Source organism: Balaenoptera borealis (genome assembly GCF_965194805.1).
Source record: "Balaenoptera borealis genome assembly, chromosome: 6".
Lineage (NCBI taxonomy): Eukaryota > Metazoa > Chordata > Mammalia > Artiodactyla > Balaenopteridae > Balaenoptera > Balaenoptera borealis.
Genome location: NC_138863.1, coordinates 27352080 through 27374213, shown reverse-complemented (window position 1 = coordinate 27374213; position 22134 = coordinate 27352080). Strand labels below are relative to the sequence as shown.

At 35.1% G+C, this 22134-nt stretch overlaps 1 protein-coding gene across 1 annotated transcript; it reads right to left on the bottom strand.

Annotated features, from left to right (window-relative positions):
• Window positions 1-6727: 6727 nt before the first annotated feature.
• Window positions 6728-16536, bottom strand: LOC309630746 (uncharacterized protein). Its single transcript, XM_082396402.1, has 2 exons — window positions 15265-16536; window positions 6728-6746 (listed from the first exon to the last, which is right to left on the bottom strand). Exon 1 carries the CDS (start codon window positions 15831-15833, stop codon window positions 15315-15317), a length of 519 nt encoding a protein of 172 aa, XP_082252528.1. The 5' UTR covers window positions 15834-16536; the 3' UTR covers window positions 6728-6746; window positions 15265-15314.
• Window positions 16537-22134: the final 5598 nt, after the last annotated feature.

The window sequence follows — 22134 nt, the reverse complement described above, 5'->3', positions numbered from 1 at the left end:
TTCAAAAGCTACTGTAATCAAGACAGTATGGTATTGGCATGAAGGTAGCTCAATAGAACAGATTAGAGAGTCAAAAAATAAACCATAGTCTACAAAAAAAAAATATTTGAGGCCTTGGGTTAGACCAAGATTTCTTAGATGCAGCACCAAAAGCAGGGTCCATAAAAGGAAAAACATTGATGCAGCACCAAAAGCAGGGTCCATAAAAGGAAAAACATTGATAAATTGGACTTAAAATTTTAAACTAACATTTCAAAATAAAAAGTTAAACATTGTTAGCTTAACTTGATTGTGCAGGAAGGGAAGAGAGGAAAAATCAGAAAAGAGAGCAGCGAGGCCAAGGGGGAGCATTCATTTCCAGTGAACACTAAGAACTAAACCATTTTTTACCAACTTGTGTCCTAATACCCTCCAAGGCAATTTAAACTCACACAGCATTTCTTGGTGAGGAGGTCATCTTTGCTACCTATCCCTACAGGGATAGCAGATCTTTCTGTCTATGAGGTTTTGTTTGATTGATTGTTTGTTTGTTTCTGGCAGCTGTCATCCACAGAATAAAGTCATTATTGAGGGTCAAAAGGCTCAATCTATGAAGGATATATTCGAGAAGTAGTACAGATCCTAAAAGCAAGCTCAAGATAATACGGCTTTTATTTGATTTAGGTAGAAAGATATCAGAAATGGCTCTCAAAATGTTTCCTGGAAAGAGCCTCAGATTAATATTTTCCTATTTATACACTGAATAAGGCCAGAAAAATGTTTTGTGAAAAAAATCTATAGCATATATTAGGAAAGATTCCATTACACTGAACCAAGCTCATATAGGGTAATTCTTTGAAGAGCAATGATAAAGCAACTTGATATTGCATGGTTTTGGTTTAAATCTCAATCAAGTCATACTTTTCTATTCCTGATGATTTTCTTATTTGTCTAATGTTTTATTAATGCTATTTTTTCTTGGGAAAAATGCAAATAGAAAACATCATGCTTTTGCTGCATATTTTGAGATCTGTATTTATTATCATTTCATTCATGCTAAAAGCAAAGAAAAAAAAAACAAGCCACGTGTAAGAATTTCTGCATTCAGTTCAATTCAATGAAAATAATATTGTGAAATTCATTCCAATTTGTTTTGACTTTGTTTTCCCATTAAAATAGTTTTAACATTAGAAAGAAACATTACAGTTTCAGGGGAAATAGTTGAAAAATAAAACCAAAACGTTAGCCTACTATTATGCCAGAGTATTTAAACAGATGAAGACCCTGAATAGTTGTGCCTCAATTCCAGGTGGTTTAAAGATCTAAATGAGAAGGGAAAAGCTGTAAAGATTTTAGATAATAACATAGGTGAAAACTCTCCATGATATCCCTCTTCTCTTGAGGGAAGGAAAGATTTTATTAAACAAGACACAGAAAAACAAAACAATTGTAAAGAGTCTAAAATTCATATTTATAAACTTCTTTTCATCAAAAGACTTAAGAGTTTATTTAACAGTTAAACACACATTCACTATATGACCCAGCAATTCTAATTCTGTTTATCTTAGAGAATTGAATACATGTTCACACAACCTGTGCATGAATACAGGATCGTTGTTTGCAATCGCCAGTAATCAGAAACAACCTAAATGTCCTTCAACTAGTGACTAGGTCAACACACTGTGATATGTCCATACAGTGGAATACTACTCAGCAATAAAAAAAAGAATGAACTATTGGTATACACAACACTCATAAGTCTTAAATGTATTATGCCAAATAAAAAAACAGTCTCAAAAAAGTGGCATACAGGATGATTCCATTTATATGACATTCTGGAAAAGCTAAAAATATAAGTACAGAAAACAGATGAGTTGTTATCAAGGGTCAGAGATGGGAGAAGAGTCTGAATACAAAAGGGCAGCAAATGGGAATTCATTGGGTTGTTAGAATTGTTCTGTACTGTGGTGGTAGTTATGAAAATCTACACATATTTAAAACTCATAGAGCTGTATGCCTAAAAAAGTGAATTCTGTTGACAACAAATTTTTTAAAAATTAAAAATAAATAAATTGAAAAGACAGTATAAGGAAATTGTACAAAAGATAGTACAGGAGCCTATCTAAAATCGAGAAAATATAAATAAGCTTACAAATAAGGAGGGGAAATCTCAATAGAGAAATGGGTTATATTTGAAGAGGTTCATCACAAAATTAAAAACAAAGAAACAGGGACTTCCCTGGTGGCGCAGTGGTTAAGAATCCGCCTGCCAATGCAGGGGACACGGGTTCGAGCCCTGGTCCGGGAAGATCCCATATGCCATGGAGCAACTAAGCCCATGCGCCACAACTACTGAGCCTGTGCTCTAGAGCCCGAGCTCCGCAAAATGAGAAGCCACCGCAATGAGAAGCCTGTGCACCGCAACAAACAGTAGTCCCCGCTCGCCACAACTAGAGAAAGCCTGCACGCAGCAACGAAGACCCAATGCAGCCAAAAATTAAAATTAAAATAAGAAACAAATGGCCATAAAGGAAACGATATGCTTGTACCATTACTAACCGGGAAAATAAAATCACAGTAAGACAGCATCACTCACAAAACAAATAGGATAAAATGTCTTGCCTTTTATTTTATGAAAAGGAAATTTTAACATTTTTAAATTTAAAAAATTTATATAAATAACCCAGATTTTACTAAAGAAAAAATTACAAATTATATACAATCAAAAAACTATCCAGATATAACCACTCTTTGCATTTTGTTTTATATACTTCCTAAAATTTTAAGAACCCATAAACACAGTTTTTTACAAAAATGGGACTAAATAATGCACATTGAGCTGAAATTTCCTTTTTAAGTTCACCATTATATTAGGAGACTTTTTCCAACCACATTATAATTCATTCATCTGATTTATCTGGAACTATGTCAAAAGTGTCTTTGGATAATTTTAAGGAGTATTCATTGTCGAAAAAGTAAATTACTGACCCAGAAACATTATCAAGTTCTCTTCATTCATACTAGGCACCTCAAAAATCAGCGCTGAAGAAGTCTTGAATTAGAATAACAGGAGACTATTGGTTAGACAATCTTTAAAGAAAATAATTCTGGAAATATCATCCATTATTCAAACCAGAAAGTCATGAGACATGCTCTGATTTTTACCTTTATAATTAATCTAAAACATGTGTTATGTTTATGCTTTTCTCTTTAATCCTGTCAGTTCTTGGCCGGGAGGCACAAAAAGATCATCATTTTTCTTATGCATGTTATATGATATTAGTTTTGCCTTTATTCTTTTCTCTCCCATGAAATAGCGAAAACCTACTTACTGAGCTCTGCCATTAAGTGCTGCCAAAAAGTTCCAGTAATTTCGCTGTCTTGACATCAGATCTATAAAGATTAATCTGTTTGGAGTGTAACTATGGAGACAGGCAGATACTGCCTTACAATACAACCAAAGACCATCTAAACGATGTTGTCACTTATATACTTGGAGAAGCCCTAGAGGTTAGTGGGCTAAGAAGAGACCTATTGAATCCCAGGGAATGGAAAATATCCACATATATTGGAGTGGTCTGGAGTCAGTGTAGTTTGTTCGCCTGGAAAGTTACTGCACTGTATGTCACGGAACTGACTGTGTTTTACATTGCTCTCAAATTCTCTCTCATTGGAAAGTTTATCCCGGTGCTCAGTTCATGGCCCACTAGTGTCATCAGTCTGCAAAGTCCCCTTATTTTACTTACTTGTTCACTTCTATTTCTATTTCTCAATCCTATCCAACTCTACCCACCTACCTTAAGTAGCTAGGAATAAGACATTTGTTTTAAGATATAATTATTCTTAATGTGACTAATGCGGCCACACAGCTCAGCAGGTGGGCGGCACAGTTCACATTTCCACCAGAGCTGAGTCTCTTCCAGTATCCAACGTCCAAATGCTATGTATTTTTTGATTATACATGTGCTTGACTATACATATGCCTGATTAATAATCTTTTAATTATTACCATAGACTGCCTCTGAAAATATACTGTCTTCTGTGACTTCCCCTTTCATTTGTTCTGATTCTGCATTACTCATCCTGCAGATACTCTGTGTCCTTCTGTTACCCCAGGGCCCTGTAAGGTAATGGACTTGTAAAGCTTTTCTTCTCTGAGCATCATTGCCATGGTCTACATTTTCTCTGTCCCTTCTCTTCAACACAAATGTGACTCTTTCTGTAGCCTTTTTTCCCTTCCAGAGAAATGGCAAAATAATGTAATGCATTAGTTCATGCTGGCAATCTTAGAGACCTTCAGTCGCTCTGGTGATCCTCTTGGCTGCTTGCAAGAGATGAGCACTATTATCTCAGATTGGCTTCTGGTCAGTACAAATTAATCACCTATGTATTCATCGGCAGCTTTTTGGCTTTTTTGTTTGGTTTTCTTGGGTACAAATTCCATTGTTTCTTTTCTTGGTTCTCCAATTATTTTTGATGAGTATTTATTCTCTAGGACATTTAATTTGTCAATCCTACATTTTCTTTGTTTTGTTTTGGTTGCTGCTGTTGGTTTTTTGCCTTTTTTTTTTTTTTCTTTTTCCATCTCCACATATTCTCTAACCAGCAAGCATCGTATCTCAAATTGCCTATAGATCACTTTTGTCCATTTTTAAACCAACACCAACAATTTGTAATAAATCCCCAAGGCAGACAACTTATACATCACATATATTCTATATATATTCTTGTGTTTTGGAGGATGCTTATTATCTTTCTCACCTCCTAAACCCAACAAGTGCTGGCTATTTTGTCAGTTTTACTTTTTATCTAATACACTGCTAAATCCGGATTCCTCTTTCTTACTCCATTTCTCAAATATCACCCTTCCTCTTCGAATCACTGAAGTCCTGATAACCTGGGTTTCTCAACTGGGATGATTTCAATATCCTTCTCTCTAGCCTTTTCTCCAACAGTTTCTTATTTTCTTCCTTTTCAAAACAAGAAATGTGAGTGAGAAGAAAACACATTGGATTGAGAATAAGAAATGGATTCAGCTTCCCATTTTACATTATCTGTCTGGCAAGTCTAGAGAACACCTCTTGACTTGGTTTATTTATCCCTGCATATGAAAATTGCGTGCAAAAAAAAGCAAGTCTATAAGAATTACATTTCCACAATAATTTCTATTAGGAATATATCCTCCATTTTCCTGATCACGTCACTATCTTCTAATCCTACAGAAACTCAAGAGGAGCACAGAATCGCTGGCAAGGGTCTAGTTTGGACCCACCTCTTTCTTCTTGGCCACTGAAGTGAGGCTCCTACCTTCCCACAGAAACTGGGAGATAGCGGCGCTATTGGCCTTGATGATCACATTTCAAAGAGAAGGCTTCCAGGTCTTTGAGAAAGGAAGTCCTGGGTTGTAAAACTGGCAAGAGGTTTTTTTAAAAAAGATTTATATCTCAAAAGGGCAAAGAAAGAATTATGAGTTTCTTAAAGTAAATGCTCTAAGGAAAGGAAGGTCAGGACCTACAGGCGGGAAGAAGTCTATCTAAACTTTGGTCAAGCTGAGGGGAATTTTAAGGCAGTCCTGATTGGTTCATTTCATTCGTGGCAGCATCCATGAATAAGTACCCAGGCAGTGAAAGGCACTGGATGTTCCCAATGGACATAACCTTAGCTTTAATTGTAATATGCTCCCAATTCATTCGCCATTATTCCCTGGGATAAGCTCATTTTCCTCCTGAATCATGACTACTTGGGTGCCTCCTGTAACACCACTTGGGCTGGGCTGGGCACCAGGAGGATACTCACCGCATTAAAATTCAATTCAATTCAGTCAAAGGAAAACAGCATTAACTGTACTTGCAAAAAACTTCAAGTCCTGCTCAACATTATCCTAAATAGGAAACTGTATACTCTCCTCTTTTATGAATTTCTAAATACCTCTGGAGGCTCTTCTCCAAATAAAACTTGACTTTGCTTGTTCCTACTGCCTGATACTGGTACCTAAAAACTAGGTTAAAATGGAACATTGGGACATATGGTGTGAAAGGCTCACAGATGTACAAGTGTAGAGCCAGTTTGGATCAATGTAGGGAAATAGTGAATATAGTAACTTGTTGTGTCAGGCTTTAAATATATGCACTGGTCATCGCCTGTCTACTCATTCATTGAGACAGACCTTTCTGCTGACATCACCATCCAGCTCTGGGGAACTGACTTGGTTGGCATACATCTGGTCCCCCCTCCACACTGTTTGCACACCCACCCACATCTTGGCAACCTAGTTCTCTGAAAAGGCACGGCTGCCTGCTGAAATAACTCAGGAGTGTACTGACTGAAAACAGCCTTCTGGCTTCAGCTGGCAGGTGGCTCTGTGTTCAAGGACAAAGCCAAGAAAGCAAAGGACTCAAAAAATTTTATGCCCAGGTCTTGTTAAGAAAAGTGGTACCTCAGTACTAACTATTCCACAAACATATGACATAGTCTCCTGACATTGTGTCTTTCCAAATTAACACCGGTTTGACCAGTAATACTGTGAATCTCTCTTGTTGTTCTGCTGAGATTTTTCCACCTGGGAAATTTCAGCAGTCAATTTTGCCCAGGAATCATCACTCCTATAAAACCTCTTTGACTTCTCATGAGGCTGAATCAAACTTCACTTCCATATTCCCATAGCACTTTGTACATGCATCTCTCCTGGCACTTACCTCATTTACTCTAATGCTCTGATTGGTGAAAGATGAATAAGGTATGTCCCACGCTCTGAAAGAACTCACAATCTAGCAGAAGAGACAGAAAAACCAATCACCGTCATCAATCTGTACCTATATGCCTGACCATCATCCCAGGTGTTTCATGGTCAGGTTCCTTATAATCTTTGCTTTCCAGCTTTTTAAATTCCTCCAAACTGGGGTAAACTATTTCTGAATTGCTGTAATTATTTATAAAATAATTTTATTTTTCAAAATAGTCAGAATTTTAATCCTAGAGCAACAGAGCAAATTATAAGACTTTTCTAAGCATAATGCAAACAAAAAGTTACCTTTGTTGTCATTAAAATGAAGTACAGCAGCCAAATTTTGTGATAGAGAAAGCCCTCCCACACTCAGGACTTACCTGTGACTCACTTGTGACTTACCTAGATAAAAGGTGGAATTTATAATAAATAATTTCCACACTTTCAGCCTAAAACCACGACAATTATTGTCCCAAGAATTTATAGAAATATCCCTTTTAGGGCAGAAGACTCATTCCCCTAACTTTTGGGAGTACTGATGGCTAACAGCTCACAGCTGTCAGCCACGAATAGCCGGAGACATGCTATCAAGGTTTTCTTTTCCATTTATATAGAACAACTAGATCTTACCAATTAGTGATTCCCTGACCAACTCCTAATATTTATCTAGAACTTGAAGTTTACAAAATGCTTTCAGAGATGGAGTGTTACCTGGCAACATGCAGACTCACAGCCTTAGTTACAAGATAAGGACATTATCCTCATTATACTCGAACTCAGCCTGAGAAGGTACCACAGCTAATAAATGCAAGATAAATCAGGTCTCCTAATCATTCTCAGCTTGTATTAACTTGCAGTTTAAAACTGATCAATAAACAGTACCAATCTAAAACTATAGCCAAACCGATCACTATGAATCAATCAATAAACATTTCAGAGCCTATTACTATTGAACATAGTGTTTTTGACACAAAAGGTTTTCCATTGAAACACACATTTTACTGCTGCCCACACGGAACTCCTGGTTTTGTTGACAAGATGTTTTCACACTCAATGATTCAGAAGAGACAGATTTTATACATAAAAATTGGATGATACAATATAGAGATTTAATGTTGAAGTAATTTAATAGGAAAAAAGACTATACTAGAATATTAGATTTCAGATATATTTTAGATGCTAGAGCACTTAAAAGTCAGTTTTCCTTTCTGAACACCACAAAATTCAGATATTTCACATGTAATTTTATCCCATGAACAAGGAAAAATTTTGCTAGCAGATAATTCCATATGTATAATAGACGCACAAACATAAACTCACGTCTTAACAAAAATATGAATTGTTAAAGAAGGCATGATGGGAAATGAAGTACTTTTTACTTTAGAAAGTGAATGAGGACCACGTAGTAGAGATCAAAAGGATAGAAGTGGTAATGAGGAGACTTCCAATTAACATAAGAAAAACTCTCCAATGTACAATGAGAATAATATAGATGTGCATTTCTGATCCCTGAATGTGTTAAAATAGCTAAAAGGTGAGGGTCTGTCAGTGCTATTACAAAGTCAGTGATATTATAAATTTTCTACCTAGATGATTGCACTGTCAGAATCTGTCTGATATAACTATTTTGGAACTATTTTGAAGGCTTGCAACTTCTAAAGGACAGCTCAACAGCAATGAGTAGGCAGAATGCCCAGTTCTTGGTTTAAAAACACCATTATGTATTTAAAAACAAACAAACATGGATCCTTGAAAAAACAGATGATTCTACATCTTTACCAGAAAAACTACAAAATGAGCCCAGAATTTTTTTTTTTTCGCCAGAAAGCAAGAATGTGCTCAAAGAAAGAGGACAACACATTAAAAGGACAGAGAAGTCAGCTTGAAAGAATCCCCACTGGCCAAACTGGGGACAGTTTGATCATCAAATGTTAGTAATACATTATAACAACTTGAATAAAATAGTACTAAATTCAAAACAAAATTACCTAACCAAACCTCAAACCCTGTGAGTCTTTTCTGACATTCTCTTTCTGAGATGCCCCATGGCTCTCTATGGTTTGTAGTCTATCTCATTGCAATTAGGCTAAAAGACATTGACAGTAAACACTAGGAATAAATAGCAGCACATAAAAAGCATAGGTGGAAGGAATCTTTAGTTCATTTAGCAGATTTATAATTTTACGATTTTATTGCATCAAAAAGTTAAGTATAATTTTAGCTATTAAGTGTTTTGTAAACAATAGACCCTACAAATTCAAAATTGCTGTTATGACACAAATCATCAGGAAGGAAAACACAAGATCAAGAAAAAAATGAAACTGCTTGTCTTTTTGAGGGCAGGGTCCCCAACATAAATACTTATACTTCCCATAATATTTATTTACTTAAGATAGAAATTGGGTTTTTTTTTAATAGGTAATAAACTGGAATCCTTGGGCCTTCTGGTTTCTGACAAAATATGCATATGAAAATATTCTAGTTTAATATTCTAGTTTGATGCTTGGCAATAAAGTAGTGACTGCATGATATCCTCAGGATGAATACTTTCATGTGATGGCATGCACATTGGTGTCTCTTCTAACAGCGGGGAAATTGGGTTGGTTATTATGATAGTGGTAAGATACCACTTTCAATAAAAATGGAGAAAGAAGACCAAATCTTTTTATATAAAGAAAATTATAAAGATTCAAGAGAAAAGAGAATCAAGAGTTAAATTTCCTTATTTACAAGGATAATGAGCCTGGGGCAGGGAAAAATAAGAATGCAACTGGTTGAAGAAAAAGAAAATACATATCTTTAGTATTCACCTTTACTTTTACATTCATCATGTTTAATAATAAAGAGAAATGTAAAAGCATTCATTTTTCAATATTTGCCTTTAATTTAGCAGACAACTCAGGTAAGATAAACATTTTTATTCTGCTAGAGTGTAACTTATTTTCCATCTAAATTTATTAAGTTCAATAAAATCAAAGTAAGTAAAATAGCTTCACATATCAACACAGTATAACATAATTCTGAGAATTTATCTAGCTAGATAAAGCTTAAAATTTTAATTGTTTTGATCCATATGTGTAACAAATGAAGAAAAGACGTTCAAACAACTTCTCTAGTAAAACCAATAAATCACATCATTGGAAGAAATTCTGAAACTAGATTCATTATGAATTACTCAAAGATTTCTGCAAAACAGCTATAATATTATTGATCATTATATGTCTTAAGGGATTTTGGTAAGAGGAACCCAAAATAATTTTTTTTAAAAAACTGCATAGAAAAAAAGAGATTATGCATCTTATCATGGATGATACAATTTTTTTTTTCATTACTGAAATGCTTTCAACTACTTACTCAATTAAATGGTGGCTTAGTTACAGAGGCAGGGCAAAACCCCCAAAAGACATAGATAGTACAGGGAAACACTGAAGTCAAGGGTGGTGGCAAAGGGCACATCGTTGCATTATTGTCAATTCACCTGTGTCCTCCCCTAAGCACCTTTGGGGTAAAGGCCACATCTTAATCATTGGACATTTACAATCTATATACTGCTTGGCATCTCAGTAAAACATGTTATTTTGAAAATGAGAAGACCTAAGAAAAAAGAATTTTAAGTGAGAGAAATCTTTATCCATGTTTACCAAAATTCCAGACCCAATTCTACTGTACATCAGCAAGGACTATTGAGTTCACTCTTTCAACAAATATGTGGCAAAATGCTCTCCAGGGGCACCATGGCAGAAGGTAGATGGTCAAGGCAAGGTTATGGCCACCAGGTAACTTAGGAGGAATAATACAGTCTCAAGCATTTTTGATACAAGTAACTATATAACGACTTCCATGTGTGTTCCCAAAGGCAACAGGCCTACAAACAGAATGCCATGACTAATATTACCAATCTGCTGCGTAATGGTGTGATCTGATGTACTTGGAACTGATTTAGTAGACATGTTTTAGCCTGCAGAAAAAGAACCAGAGAATTTTGCAAGCATTGTTTTCACTTGAGATTTCTTTAGGCTTTCAGATAGCTCTAGGTCATGTTATTCAATGTAAAAAAAAAAAAAAACTACATTGAGGTATCACCTCACACCAGTCAGAATGGCCATCATCAAAAAATCTGCAAACAATAAATGCTGGAGAGGGTGTGGAGAAAAGGGAACCCTCTTGCACTGTTGGTGGGAATGTAAATTGATACAGCCACTATGAACAACAGTATGGAGGTTCCTTAAAAAACTAAAAATAGAACTACCATACGACCCAGCAATCCCACTACTAGGCATATACCCTGAGAAAACCATAATTCAAAAAGAGTCATGTACCAAAATGTTCATTGCAGCACTATTTACAATAGCCAGGACATGGAAGCAACCTAAGTGTCCATCATTGGATGAATGGATAAAGAAGATGTGGCACATATATACAATGGAATATTATGCAGCCATAAAAAGAAACGAAATTGAGTTATTTGTAGTGAGGTGGATGGACTGAGAGTCTGTCATACAGAGTGAAGTAAGTCAGAAAGAGAAAAACAAATACCATATGCTAACACATATATATGGAATCTAAGGAAAAAAAAAAAAAGGTCATGAAGAACCTAGTGGTAAGATGGGAATAAAGACACAGACCTACTAGAGAATGGACTTGAGGATATGGGGAGGGGGAAGGGTAAGCTGTGACAAAGTGAGAGAGTGGCATGGACATATATACACTACCAAACGTAAAATAGATAGCTAGTGGGAAGCAACTGCATAGCATAGGGAGATCAGCTCGGTGCTTTGTGACCACCTAGAGGGGTGGGATAGGGAGGGTGGGAGGGAGGGAGATGCAAGAGGGAAGAGATATGGGAACATATGTATACGTATAACTGATTCACTTTGTTATAAAGCAGAAACTAACGCACCATTGTAAAGCAATTATACTCCAATAAAGATGTTAAAAAAAAAGTACAATTAGTCACACACACACACACACACAAAAACGCACTGAAGTTTTGTGTACATGACAACCAAAGGCTATTAAGGACTTTTGTGTCTTGCAGGTTTTACTCATCCAGGAAATGAACTGTCAGAATATGTGATGAGACCAGAAGTTACAGTTTGAAACTCCTAGTATGTGTGAATATCTTTCTGAAACTGTAGAAACTACATTCTCTTTTAGGATAGGCAGAAAAATAGGCAAGCTCATATACATCTCATGCCCACTCAATTGGTCCAAATACATGGTAAATACAAGTAACTTAAAAACTCTCTTTTATAGGAAACAGAACCAATCCAACCATATTAGTAATGCAAGTGACCAATCTGTATCATTTTATCTTTATCAAAAATGTCTGACTTGTTGGCTGAGAACTGTCAAGTTGAAATGTATAATGGCTTTTATAGCTATAGTCATACAGACATCATCTAACATCTGATGAGCATCTACTAGGTGCCAGTCACAGTGAGCAAGTTATGAAGAATCAGTTCTTGCCTTCAGCCCAGAATCTGGACTAGGATCTCAATATAACTTATTTACATATGTTCAAAATAAATTACATTTTTTGTAACTTCAAATTTTGTAAATTTTAAATTCAAACTTATATCTCTTGTAATAATTCAAACCTTCTCTGACATGTAGTCAAGTTATCAAGCTTATAAATTGTATTATACCTACCAAAAACTTATACAAAATATATATAATAATACAACTTTAGGAATCTTACCACTAAAATAAGACAACACTTGTGGTAACCACTACCTCTCAACATTGTACTGGAATCCTACCAATGCAGTAAGATTAGGGGGGAAAAGGAAATAAGGAATATACCTATTGAAAGAGATTTCTTTCCTTTTTTTTTTTTAACACACAAATACTGGATGCCTCATCAATACTGAGAACAAGAAAATTCTTCTACTATGGTTATAAACAATTAGTACATAAAACAGAAATGAAATGGTGGTGATTAATGATGACTAACACTTTCTATACTTTCGGGGAATTACTATATATCAAGCACTGACTAGGGTAAATGCTTTTCTTGGGTTGTTTCATGTAATCCTCACAACATTCCAATAAAGTTTCCTCTTGCCATCATCACTTTACAGAATAAGAATTGAGTTTTTGAGATGTTGAACAACATACTGCTATACTAATTCACCACTGGACTGTATCTTGACCAGACTCAAATTCAATTGTCTAAAATTATAGGCCATAACCTTGGCCATTGTGTTTGCTGTACTTCTTCCCCTGAAAGATAATTTTCTTTATATGGGCCTCTTACACCCCATCAGCCAATAATACAATCGTTAAGCACAACACTTAGCCTGCTCTGAATATCAGTTAAAAGAGTGGCATTTTTGAAAGTTGTGAAAAAATGCTTTACCAGAAACACACAGCTATTGCTCTCATGTGTCTTTATCCATGTGAGCTCTATCATCTGTACTTGGCTTTAGACATCCCTTTTCCTTGGAATACAATTACCTGTTTAAAGACAAGACTAAAAACGATTAGAAACTTATATTTCAAATGGGATTAAGAGGATAACGTTTTTTTAAAAGACTAAGTACGAACATTCTCCTTTAAAAATGTATTGAGCATCTATCACAAATGATACAAAACTGTTTCTAATCTACCATGAATCTAATAACATTTTAGTCTGCATGTTTCTCCAAAAGAACGAATTTGGTTAATCAGCCTTTTCTTCTCCCACTAAGCTCTTCTTAAATAATTTTATTTACATATGGAGTTTCAGCTACTCTCATTGAATTTAAACCTTAAATCCATACCTCAAATCCAGTCCTCTTTCCAAAACTCTGTATCAATGTATCCAACCTGCTTACACTTCTTCAATGAGGCTACTCAAACACCTAATCTAAAATTGAACATATTTTTTTCCTCTTCATCCATCCTCACCTCACTCTTTCCTAAACTGCTATATCTATCTTGTGTTAATATCACTATTTAATGTACATTAAACATTTGAATACCCTTGTATTATTCAGATAGCATAATATCTTCAGATAAATAAATGAAATATAATAACCATAACTCAAAATTGTAGCCTGAGAATTGTGGAGTTGAGGAAAGATTGGCCTAATGGCAATGTTTTAAAATGAAGAAACTGAAGGTCAGAAAAAGTGTTATATGTAAACATCAATTTCATTTAGCATTTAAATTTTTTTGAAGCACCAAACACTTGGTCACCTTTCACATATCATCATAAATTATCATTTTATATGATTCACAAGCTACAGCCATAAATACTCATCAGTTTGAAGTTATTTTTTTTTAAGATTTTTTTTTGATGTGGAACATTTTTAATGTCTTTATTGAATTTGTTACAATATTGCTTTTGTTTTATGTTTTGGTTTTTTGGCTGTGAGGCATGTGGGATCTTAACACCCCGACCAGGGGTCGAACCTGCACCCCTTGCGTTGGAAGGCAAAGTCTTAAACACTGGACCACCAGGGAAGTCCCAGTTTGAAGTTATTTTTGGAAAAATAATAATTTTCCACTACAGTTTTGTTATTTAAAACTAGAAGCTAATTGTGATTATAAATACAAAATATTGTATATATAATCCTGTAGTGATTTTTCTCTTTGCTCAACAAAACAGCAACTCTCCATTACCTTAGAAAAAGGAAGTTGGAACACTTCTGATGGAGAACATACATTGTTATAGTTCATTTGTACCATTTATAAGCAAAAAGTGTTTTCAAGCATTTTATCCACATATCCCATGAGATAGAAAGAAAGGGTTTAAGGACCACGTGTTTTGTACGTGTCATGTAAATTTAGTACCAAAGCCTTTAAAGATAGATTCCTCTGCACTAGTATTCTTCCTACTAACTCAGTGGCAAAATTCAAGATAAATTATGAGATTACATTCAACAGTCTGTTGCTCATATAGTTAGCTAATGCATGAAACACAAGTGGCTTGGCTTTAGAGGTATTTTATACCTCTGACCACAGTGGTTAAAGCCAAAGAACTTAGAGATGCTTTTCTTTAGTAGGAGTAACTTATTATGACTGACAGGTAGTTTAAAGGGGAATCAGATGTGGGACTAACTGAACTTTTATCTAGTCATTTGAAAGCCAAGTGTACTGTATTATTTCATATCATACCAGTATATGAATCAATAATGAAACATGCGTCTAAGACTTTCATTGGACGGTCTCAGCGCGCCCCCTACCATACAGAGAGGTTAAAATAAAAAGTAACTGAAATACACTGAGCTTTCTTTAGCGTCCCTTACTACACACTCTTTCTTTTCACTCATTGAAAAAACTGAGTGCAAATCTTAAATTTTATTTGGTTCAATAGATCTGCAGATGAATGGTTATTTTCATATCGGAGAGGTACCGTTGTGAAATAATCCCACACATTGTCTAAACTGATATATACATAATATATATACCTTTTTTTTTTTTCTTACTTTACGAAACCAACACTCTCCGCTACCATCACTAACAATTCTCCCTCCCTCCCTCTGGGTGTGTTAGTGCGTGGATATGTTAGCGTGAGCGCCGGGCGCCGAGTCCCGGCCGGAGACTCAGAGAAACTGTGGGCCATGGGCTAGTACCTGGATTCCAGCTAAGCCTGGACCAGCCCAAGGGAGGGGCAGGGACCCTTTCACGGAGCCGCAGGGAAGCTCCACACTCGTAACTTGGCCAATGCGAAGCAAGTTTGTGAACGGGAGCGCGGTGCAGCTGGGAGGTCGGGTTTGGGGCCGTCGGCCGGGGATGCCCGGGGCCAGGCTGCCGGCGCCCCGCGGGTCTTGGGTCTCCGTCCTGCTGCGCCGCCGCTCGCGGCTTGGTCCATACTTCTGGGGAGAGCTGCTGGCGTCCCGGCCCTGACTCGCGCCCCGCGCGGCTGCAGGAGCGGCTGGGACGCGCTCGCATTCCTCCTCCGAGTCTTTGTCCTGTAGCTCAGGGGACCCGAGAACGGAGCTTTCAAGGCACTATTGACGCCACCCCCAGCCCTCACAGTGTGTGCCTCCCTCCACTCTGTCCCAGGTTCCAACGCCCTGTCTCTAGGGGCGCCCTGGGTCTTCGGGGAGTGTCCGAAAGTTCCCTCCTGTCCAGACGCGCGTTGACCACTAGCGACCGAGACCTGGGCAGTGTGGTTAAAGGTTTCCGAGGCCAGGCGCATTCTCCATCCAGGGCTCTGGGCTCAGCAGTCTCTACAGCGCTGAAGTTTTCTGAGTGCCTCCTTCTCAAAACAGATCAGGACTTCAGTATTTACAGAGAATGTTGTCAATTTGAGGCCTAAAATACTGAACTTGGGTGCAGATAATTTTTAATCTCATATCTGTTAAAGAAGTACTTTAGCTAGATATGAAAAGTTTTTATTATGATGGTTGATGCTCCAGATATTTAATGAAATTTAAGAACAAGACGCTGATGTTTCCCTTATTGCAACATTTCACTGTGTGATCCATACTCAAATTTTATTTATTCTTCTTTTCTGAAGCAAGGTGTGCAAAATATGTTAGCAACAGTTATTAAAATTGTATAGTGTATATATGCAAATCGTATGAATTATCCCCAGTTTATGAAACTACTAAAAGAAATAGAAGATTATTTAATGATCTTCTATTTTTTGCCAATGCTCATTGGTTAAGTATTAGGATAGTTTTACAAAATTGTTTGAAACAAAAGAAATGCTTGGCAGATATTCAATATTCAAAGTACAAAAAACGTGGTGATGTAATTTATGTTCTCTCACTGCTACCACACTGCCTATGAACCAGCTAAATTCAAAGCTCCAAGGAAAGGAAAAGCTTATTTCTGACTTGGGATACAGGTACAGGTATTTATGTTGACATTAAAACTTTGGACAATACAAATCAGTAAAAATAATTTTAAACATTTTCTAACATGAATATGCAGAAAGTTTTAATTTTAATGAACAGCATTATGAAAATCTGCTGCAAAATCTACAAGACAAATTTGAGGAATGCTTTGTTATACATATAAAAATTTAGAGTTGCTTTTCAATTTATGCAATACTGCTTTGAATTCAATATTAATAATACCACATTGACACAAGAGTTAGGAGATTGACTTAATTTGCACAGATGAAAATGCATTTCTGATACAAATGTAATATCTAAATTGAGATGTACTGTAAAAATAAGTTACTGACTTTCAAAGACAGTATGAAAGTAAAAAGAATATACACTATCTCATTAATATATTTTATATCATTATTATTTGGATATATTGGGTTAAATTAAATATATTCTTAAAACTAACATTACCTACTATTTTTACTTTTTAAATTATATATAAGGGTCATATTATATTTCTTTTGGATAGAACTGTTCTAGGGTAAAACTTAAGTTATCCCACACCTTCCCCAAAGGATGTCCCTTCTCACCACTCCTTTTCTGTTTTGTACTGGAAGTCCCAGCTAATGCAATAAGACCAAAAAAGGAAATAATAAGTACACAGATTGGGAAGAAAAAACTAAGTGCCTCCTTTGTTTGCATGTCATGATTGTCTACATAGAAAATCAGAAGGGAAAAAAACTTTCCTGGAACTAATAAGTAATTATAGCAGGGTTCCAGAATATAAGGTTAATACACAAAAGTCAATTGCTTTCCTATATAACATGTTTCCAATGAACACGTGGAATTTGAAATTAAAAACACAATACCATCTACATTAGCATCTAAAAAATGAAATGCTTAGGAATAAATCTATCAAAAAATTTATACGATCTATATGAGGAAAACTACAAAACACTGATGAAGAAATCAAAGAAGTAAATAAATGGAGAGATATTTCATGCTCGTGGATAGGAAGACTCAATATTGTCACAATGTCAGTTCTTTTCAACTTAATCTCTAGACTCAATGCAATCTTAATAAAAATTTCAGCAACTTATTTTGTGGATATTGACAAAACTGATTCTAGAGTTTATATGGAGAGGCAAAAGACCCAGAATAGCCAACACAGTATTGAAGGAGAAGAACAAAGTTGGAGGACCGATATTACCTGACCTCAAGGCATACTATAAAGCTATAGTAATCAAGACAGTGTACAAGATGGTATTGGAGAAAGTATAGACAAATATATCGGTAGAATAGAATAGAAAGCCCAGAAATAGACCCTCATATATTTAGTCAACTGATTTTTGAAAAAGGAGCAAAGGTAATACAATGGAGCAAAGATGGTCTTTTCAACAAATAGTGCTAGAATAACTAGACATCCACATGCAAAAAAAGAAAAATGAATGTAGACGCTGACTTTACACCCCTCATAAAAATTTATTCAAAGTGGATCACTAACTTAAATGTAAAGCCCAACACTATAAAACTCATAGAAGATAACACTGGAGAAAATCTAGACGATGTTGGCTTTGGCAATGACTTTGTAGGTGTAACATCAAAGATACAATCTGTGAAAGAAAGAATTGATAAACTGGACTTCATTAAAATTAAAAATTTTTGTTCTGTGGAAGACAAAGTCAAGAGAATGAAAAGACAAGTCACTGACTTGGAGAAAACTTTTGTAATAGATACAGACACACCTGATAGAGTACTGTTATCCAAAATATACAAAACCTCTTAAAACTCAACAATAGAACAAACAACCCAACTAATAAAATGAGCCGAAGAACTTAACATATCCCCACCAAAGAAGATATACAGATGGGCAAATAAGCATATAAGAAGATACTTCGCTTCATATGTCATCAAGGAAATACAAATTAAAACAACAATGAGATACCAATACACATCTAATAGAGTGGCCAAAATCCAAAACATTGACAACACCAAAAAGTGGTGATGACAGAGCAACAGAAATTCTCATTCATTGCTAGTGGGAGTGCAAAATAGTATAGCCACTTTGGAAGACAAGTAAGCAGTTTCTTACAAAACTAAACATACTCTTATCATGTGCTCCATCAATCACACTCCTTAGTATTTACCCAAATGAGCTGAAAATTTATGTCCACACAAAAACTTGCACACAAATATTTATAGCAACTTTATTCATAATGCTGAAACTTGGAAGCAACAAAGATGTCCTTCAGTAGGTGAATGGACAAACTGTCGTACATTCAAATAATGGAATATTATTCAGTGCTAAAAAGAAATGAGCTATCAAGCCATGAAAAGACAAGCAGGAAACAAACATGCACATTACTAAATGAAAGAAGCTAATCTGAAAAGGTTACATCTTGAGTGATTTAAACATATAACATGTTGGAAAAGGTAAAACTGTGATGACAATAAAAATATCAGTGATTGCCAGGGGTCAGGGAGTGGGTGTGTGGATAAATAGGTGGAGTACAGAGGATTTTTTAGGGCAGAGAAACTCCTCTGTATGATACTATAATGGTGGATATATGTCATAATAAATTTGTCCAAACCCATAGAATACACAACATCAAGAGTGAACCATAATGTAAGCTTTGGATTTGGGGTGATAATTATGTGTCAGTGTAGTTTCATCAACTGTAAAAAATGTACCACTCTGGTGGGGGATGGTGATAATGGCAGAGGCTATGCATGTTTGGGGTAGAGGGAAACTTCTGTACCTTTCGCTCAATTTTACTCTGAACCTAAAAATTCTCTAAAAAATAAAGTCTATTTTAAAAAGATATTGCATCAAGAGTAACACATATCAAAGACCCTAAGATTGGTGTACCTGTTGATTTATTTTCTTTTGAGAAATATATTTGTTCTCCTTAGAGAAAATATTTTTTAAAATATAGGAAAAGACAACTGTTTTTCAAATGTCACTAAAAATAAAGGTTTAATGGGTGAATCCAATTTTCCATTACTAAAGTCCAAATACATAATGTACATTTATACATTTAGAGATTGATGGATAATGCAGACTTCTCACAACCCTTTAACTGGAGTTCTAGTTAATTTATGTAGGTTTATAGAAGAAGTCAGGGCAGCACATTGGGACAGTGATTTAAGAAGAATGAATTAGAAGGTAAAGGCTATGACAGACATATGACAGACATGGTCTACATGGAAGAGTCAGATATTATAAACTGGAATCAGTTTCCCATGAATCTATGTGTTTTGATCTTCAAAAAGTTATACCTTCCAGTTATTGGTTAATTCTGAATTACAGACTGTCAAAATATTATTTGAATATAAGGCACAATGCCTCCCTCAGAAAAAGAATTGAAGGTTTCCACTATGTCATTATAGGTACTACCAAGATTCATTTTGCCTAGGAGATTATCAATCAAAAATTCTTAGCATTTGTTTGACATGCAATTTATTTATGATAAATAAAATGAACCCAATTTTAGATTTGTATGGGTAATACAGAAAATAGCATGTGACCCCTCTTCAGGTAAGTTCCTCTTCATTGAAAGTGTGGCATTTCAGAACTGCAGTCTGCTGTTTATCTTGTAAAGTGAAAATACATTGATTCACTACTGAAAGCAATTTTATTTTTCTGGTCACTGAGAAAGTATTTTTATTCCTTTAGCAGAATTATTAGTTCCATCATCACATCTCATTAAATATTCAAGGCAATTACTTCATGGAAGGATATATAAGTATCACAGAAAAATGGCCACAAAGCCAAACATATTTCAAGTTCAAAGAGATGTAAACAGTTTATGCATCAACAAAACTACTTCAAAAGGTAAAATTTTATTCTGTGTAATCCTTTGGCCAATTTCCTATGATGGACTTTCTTATTGATCACTGTTATGGATTCAAACATACCTAGATATAAAAAGTGATTATCATAAGAAGGAAAAGATAAATACCAAGGAGAAAAAGGAATTGTGTACATCAATCCTGGGACATGATACCATTTCAATAAAACTTAAATATTTTTCTTATTATTTTTATTCACCTAGTGATTTTTCTTTGACGTAAAAACAACGAGGAATGGAATCTTTACAAGAATGATAGGCCACTTTTTCTTTACATTTATTCAATATTTCAGCAAAAATATATAATAACACTTGAGATACTTTGAAAAAACTACTTATATTACACTTATAGTGCTTCTGAATTCTCATGAACTTGCTCTAGAGAGTAAATCTCTGTCATTCCACAACTTTGTCATCTCAGGATGCTGAAGGCTCTTAGGTTTCCTCTTGTTCTGCTCCAGCATGAACATCTCAACAATGATGTAAGGCAATGACATGATATTTATACTTTACTTATTTTAAAAATGAACTGAGGTAGCTTATCTGATGGTAGTAAGTAAGAACTGAACTCTGGCTTAGCACCCAAGGATAAGCACTTTACTCAAAGTCAAATGATCTACAGTTTAAACTAATAAGTACATATCATAAGAGCAAAAATGAATACATAGCCACTATGGCACATGCAATACATTAAACATGATGTTTACTTTGGAAAATGTTTATGAAAGTTAATTTTTCACTTAATTAGGTAGCATAACTTTCTGGATGCTCCAGCAAACATACCCTTAACCATATCTCCAGTTTATGAAGATCTTTTTCTCTCTAATCATAATCTGGATATCATAAATATCCAGAAAAAGTAGATGATTTGATTCTGATACAAGGCCAGTATTTTTATCTCTGATTGAAGATGGAATATACTTCACATCTTGAGAGCTGACAGCACTTCAGAATAAATATCTTGAATGTTCTAAAGGATTTTTTAAAAATCTTATATGTGTAGAATTTCAGTAGACAAAATAGCAATCTGTCAGGGCAATAAGGCAATATTTTCTGTTTGATGTCAAGTTCCAACTTTCAATAACCGCTGGACAGAATCTAAAAGAGCATAGCTGAGGACATATATCTCAAGAATGCATTGCAGCCTTTGCAAATATTTAAAAGGAAGTAGAAACATTTTTAATATTATTGGAGCAAATAAAAATTTCCCCTGGTAAATGTTCTTTATATATGAGGCATTATTTTTTACTGAGTAAATATTTGAAAACTACTTGAGTCAATAAAAAGAAATCTACAAACAGTGAAGCAGTGAGGATTATGGTTATGCATAGTATTTCCATGATTTTAACCTAGCTAAATATACTAGTCCATATATTCAGGAGTTAAAAGAAAGAAGGATGAGCTTAATCATTTTTTGGCAGTAATACTTTATTGACTGTCTTCTCACTTTCCTGCATTTAAAAATTTTCTCATTGTTTTTATGAAATTCTTGAATTTAGAGTACTCCCCACTGTATAGTGAAAATACCAGCATATTTCTAACCTTTATATATTTGTAGTATTTTTATTGTTTGTTTGTTTTGTTTTTGCTCAATAAAACATATGTGTAACAGAGCTGGGTGTGTGAATTAAAGTCATATTTGCAAAATGCTTTGAAATCTACAGAATGGTAGAAGGTAGGGAAAGTATACATATTGTCATAATCCCTGTATTAACCAGTTCTGTCTAAAAACAATAGAATTCTATATCCCCTAAGTTGAATTTATAAACAAACTAAATCAAATTAAAACATCTTTCTGGCATCTTTTATA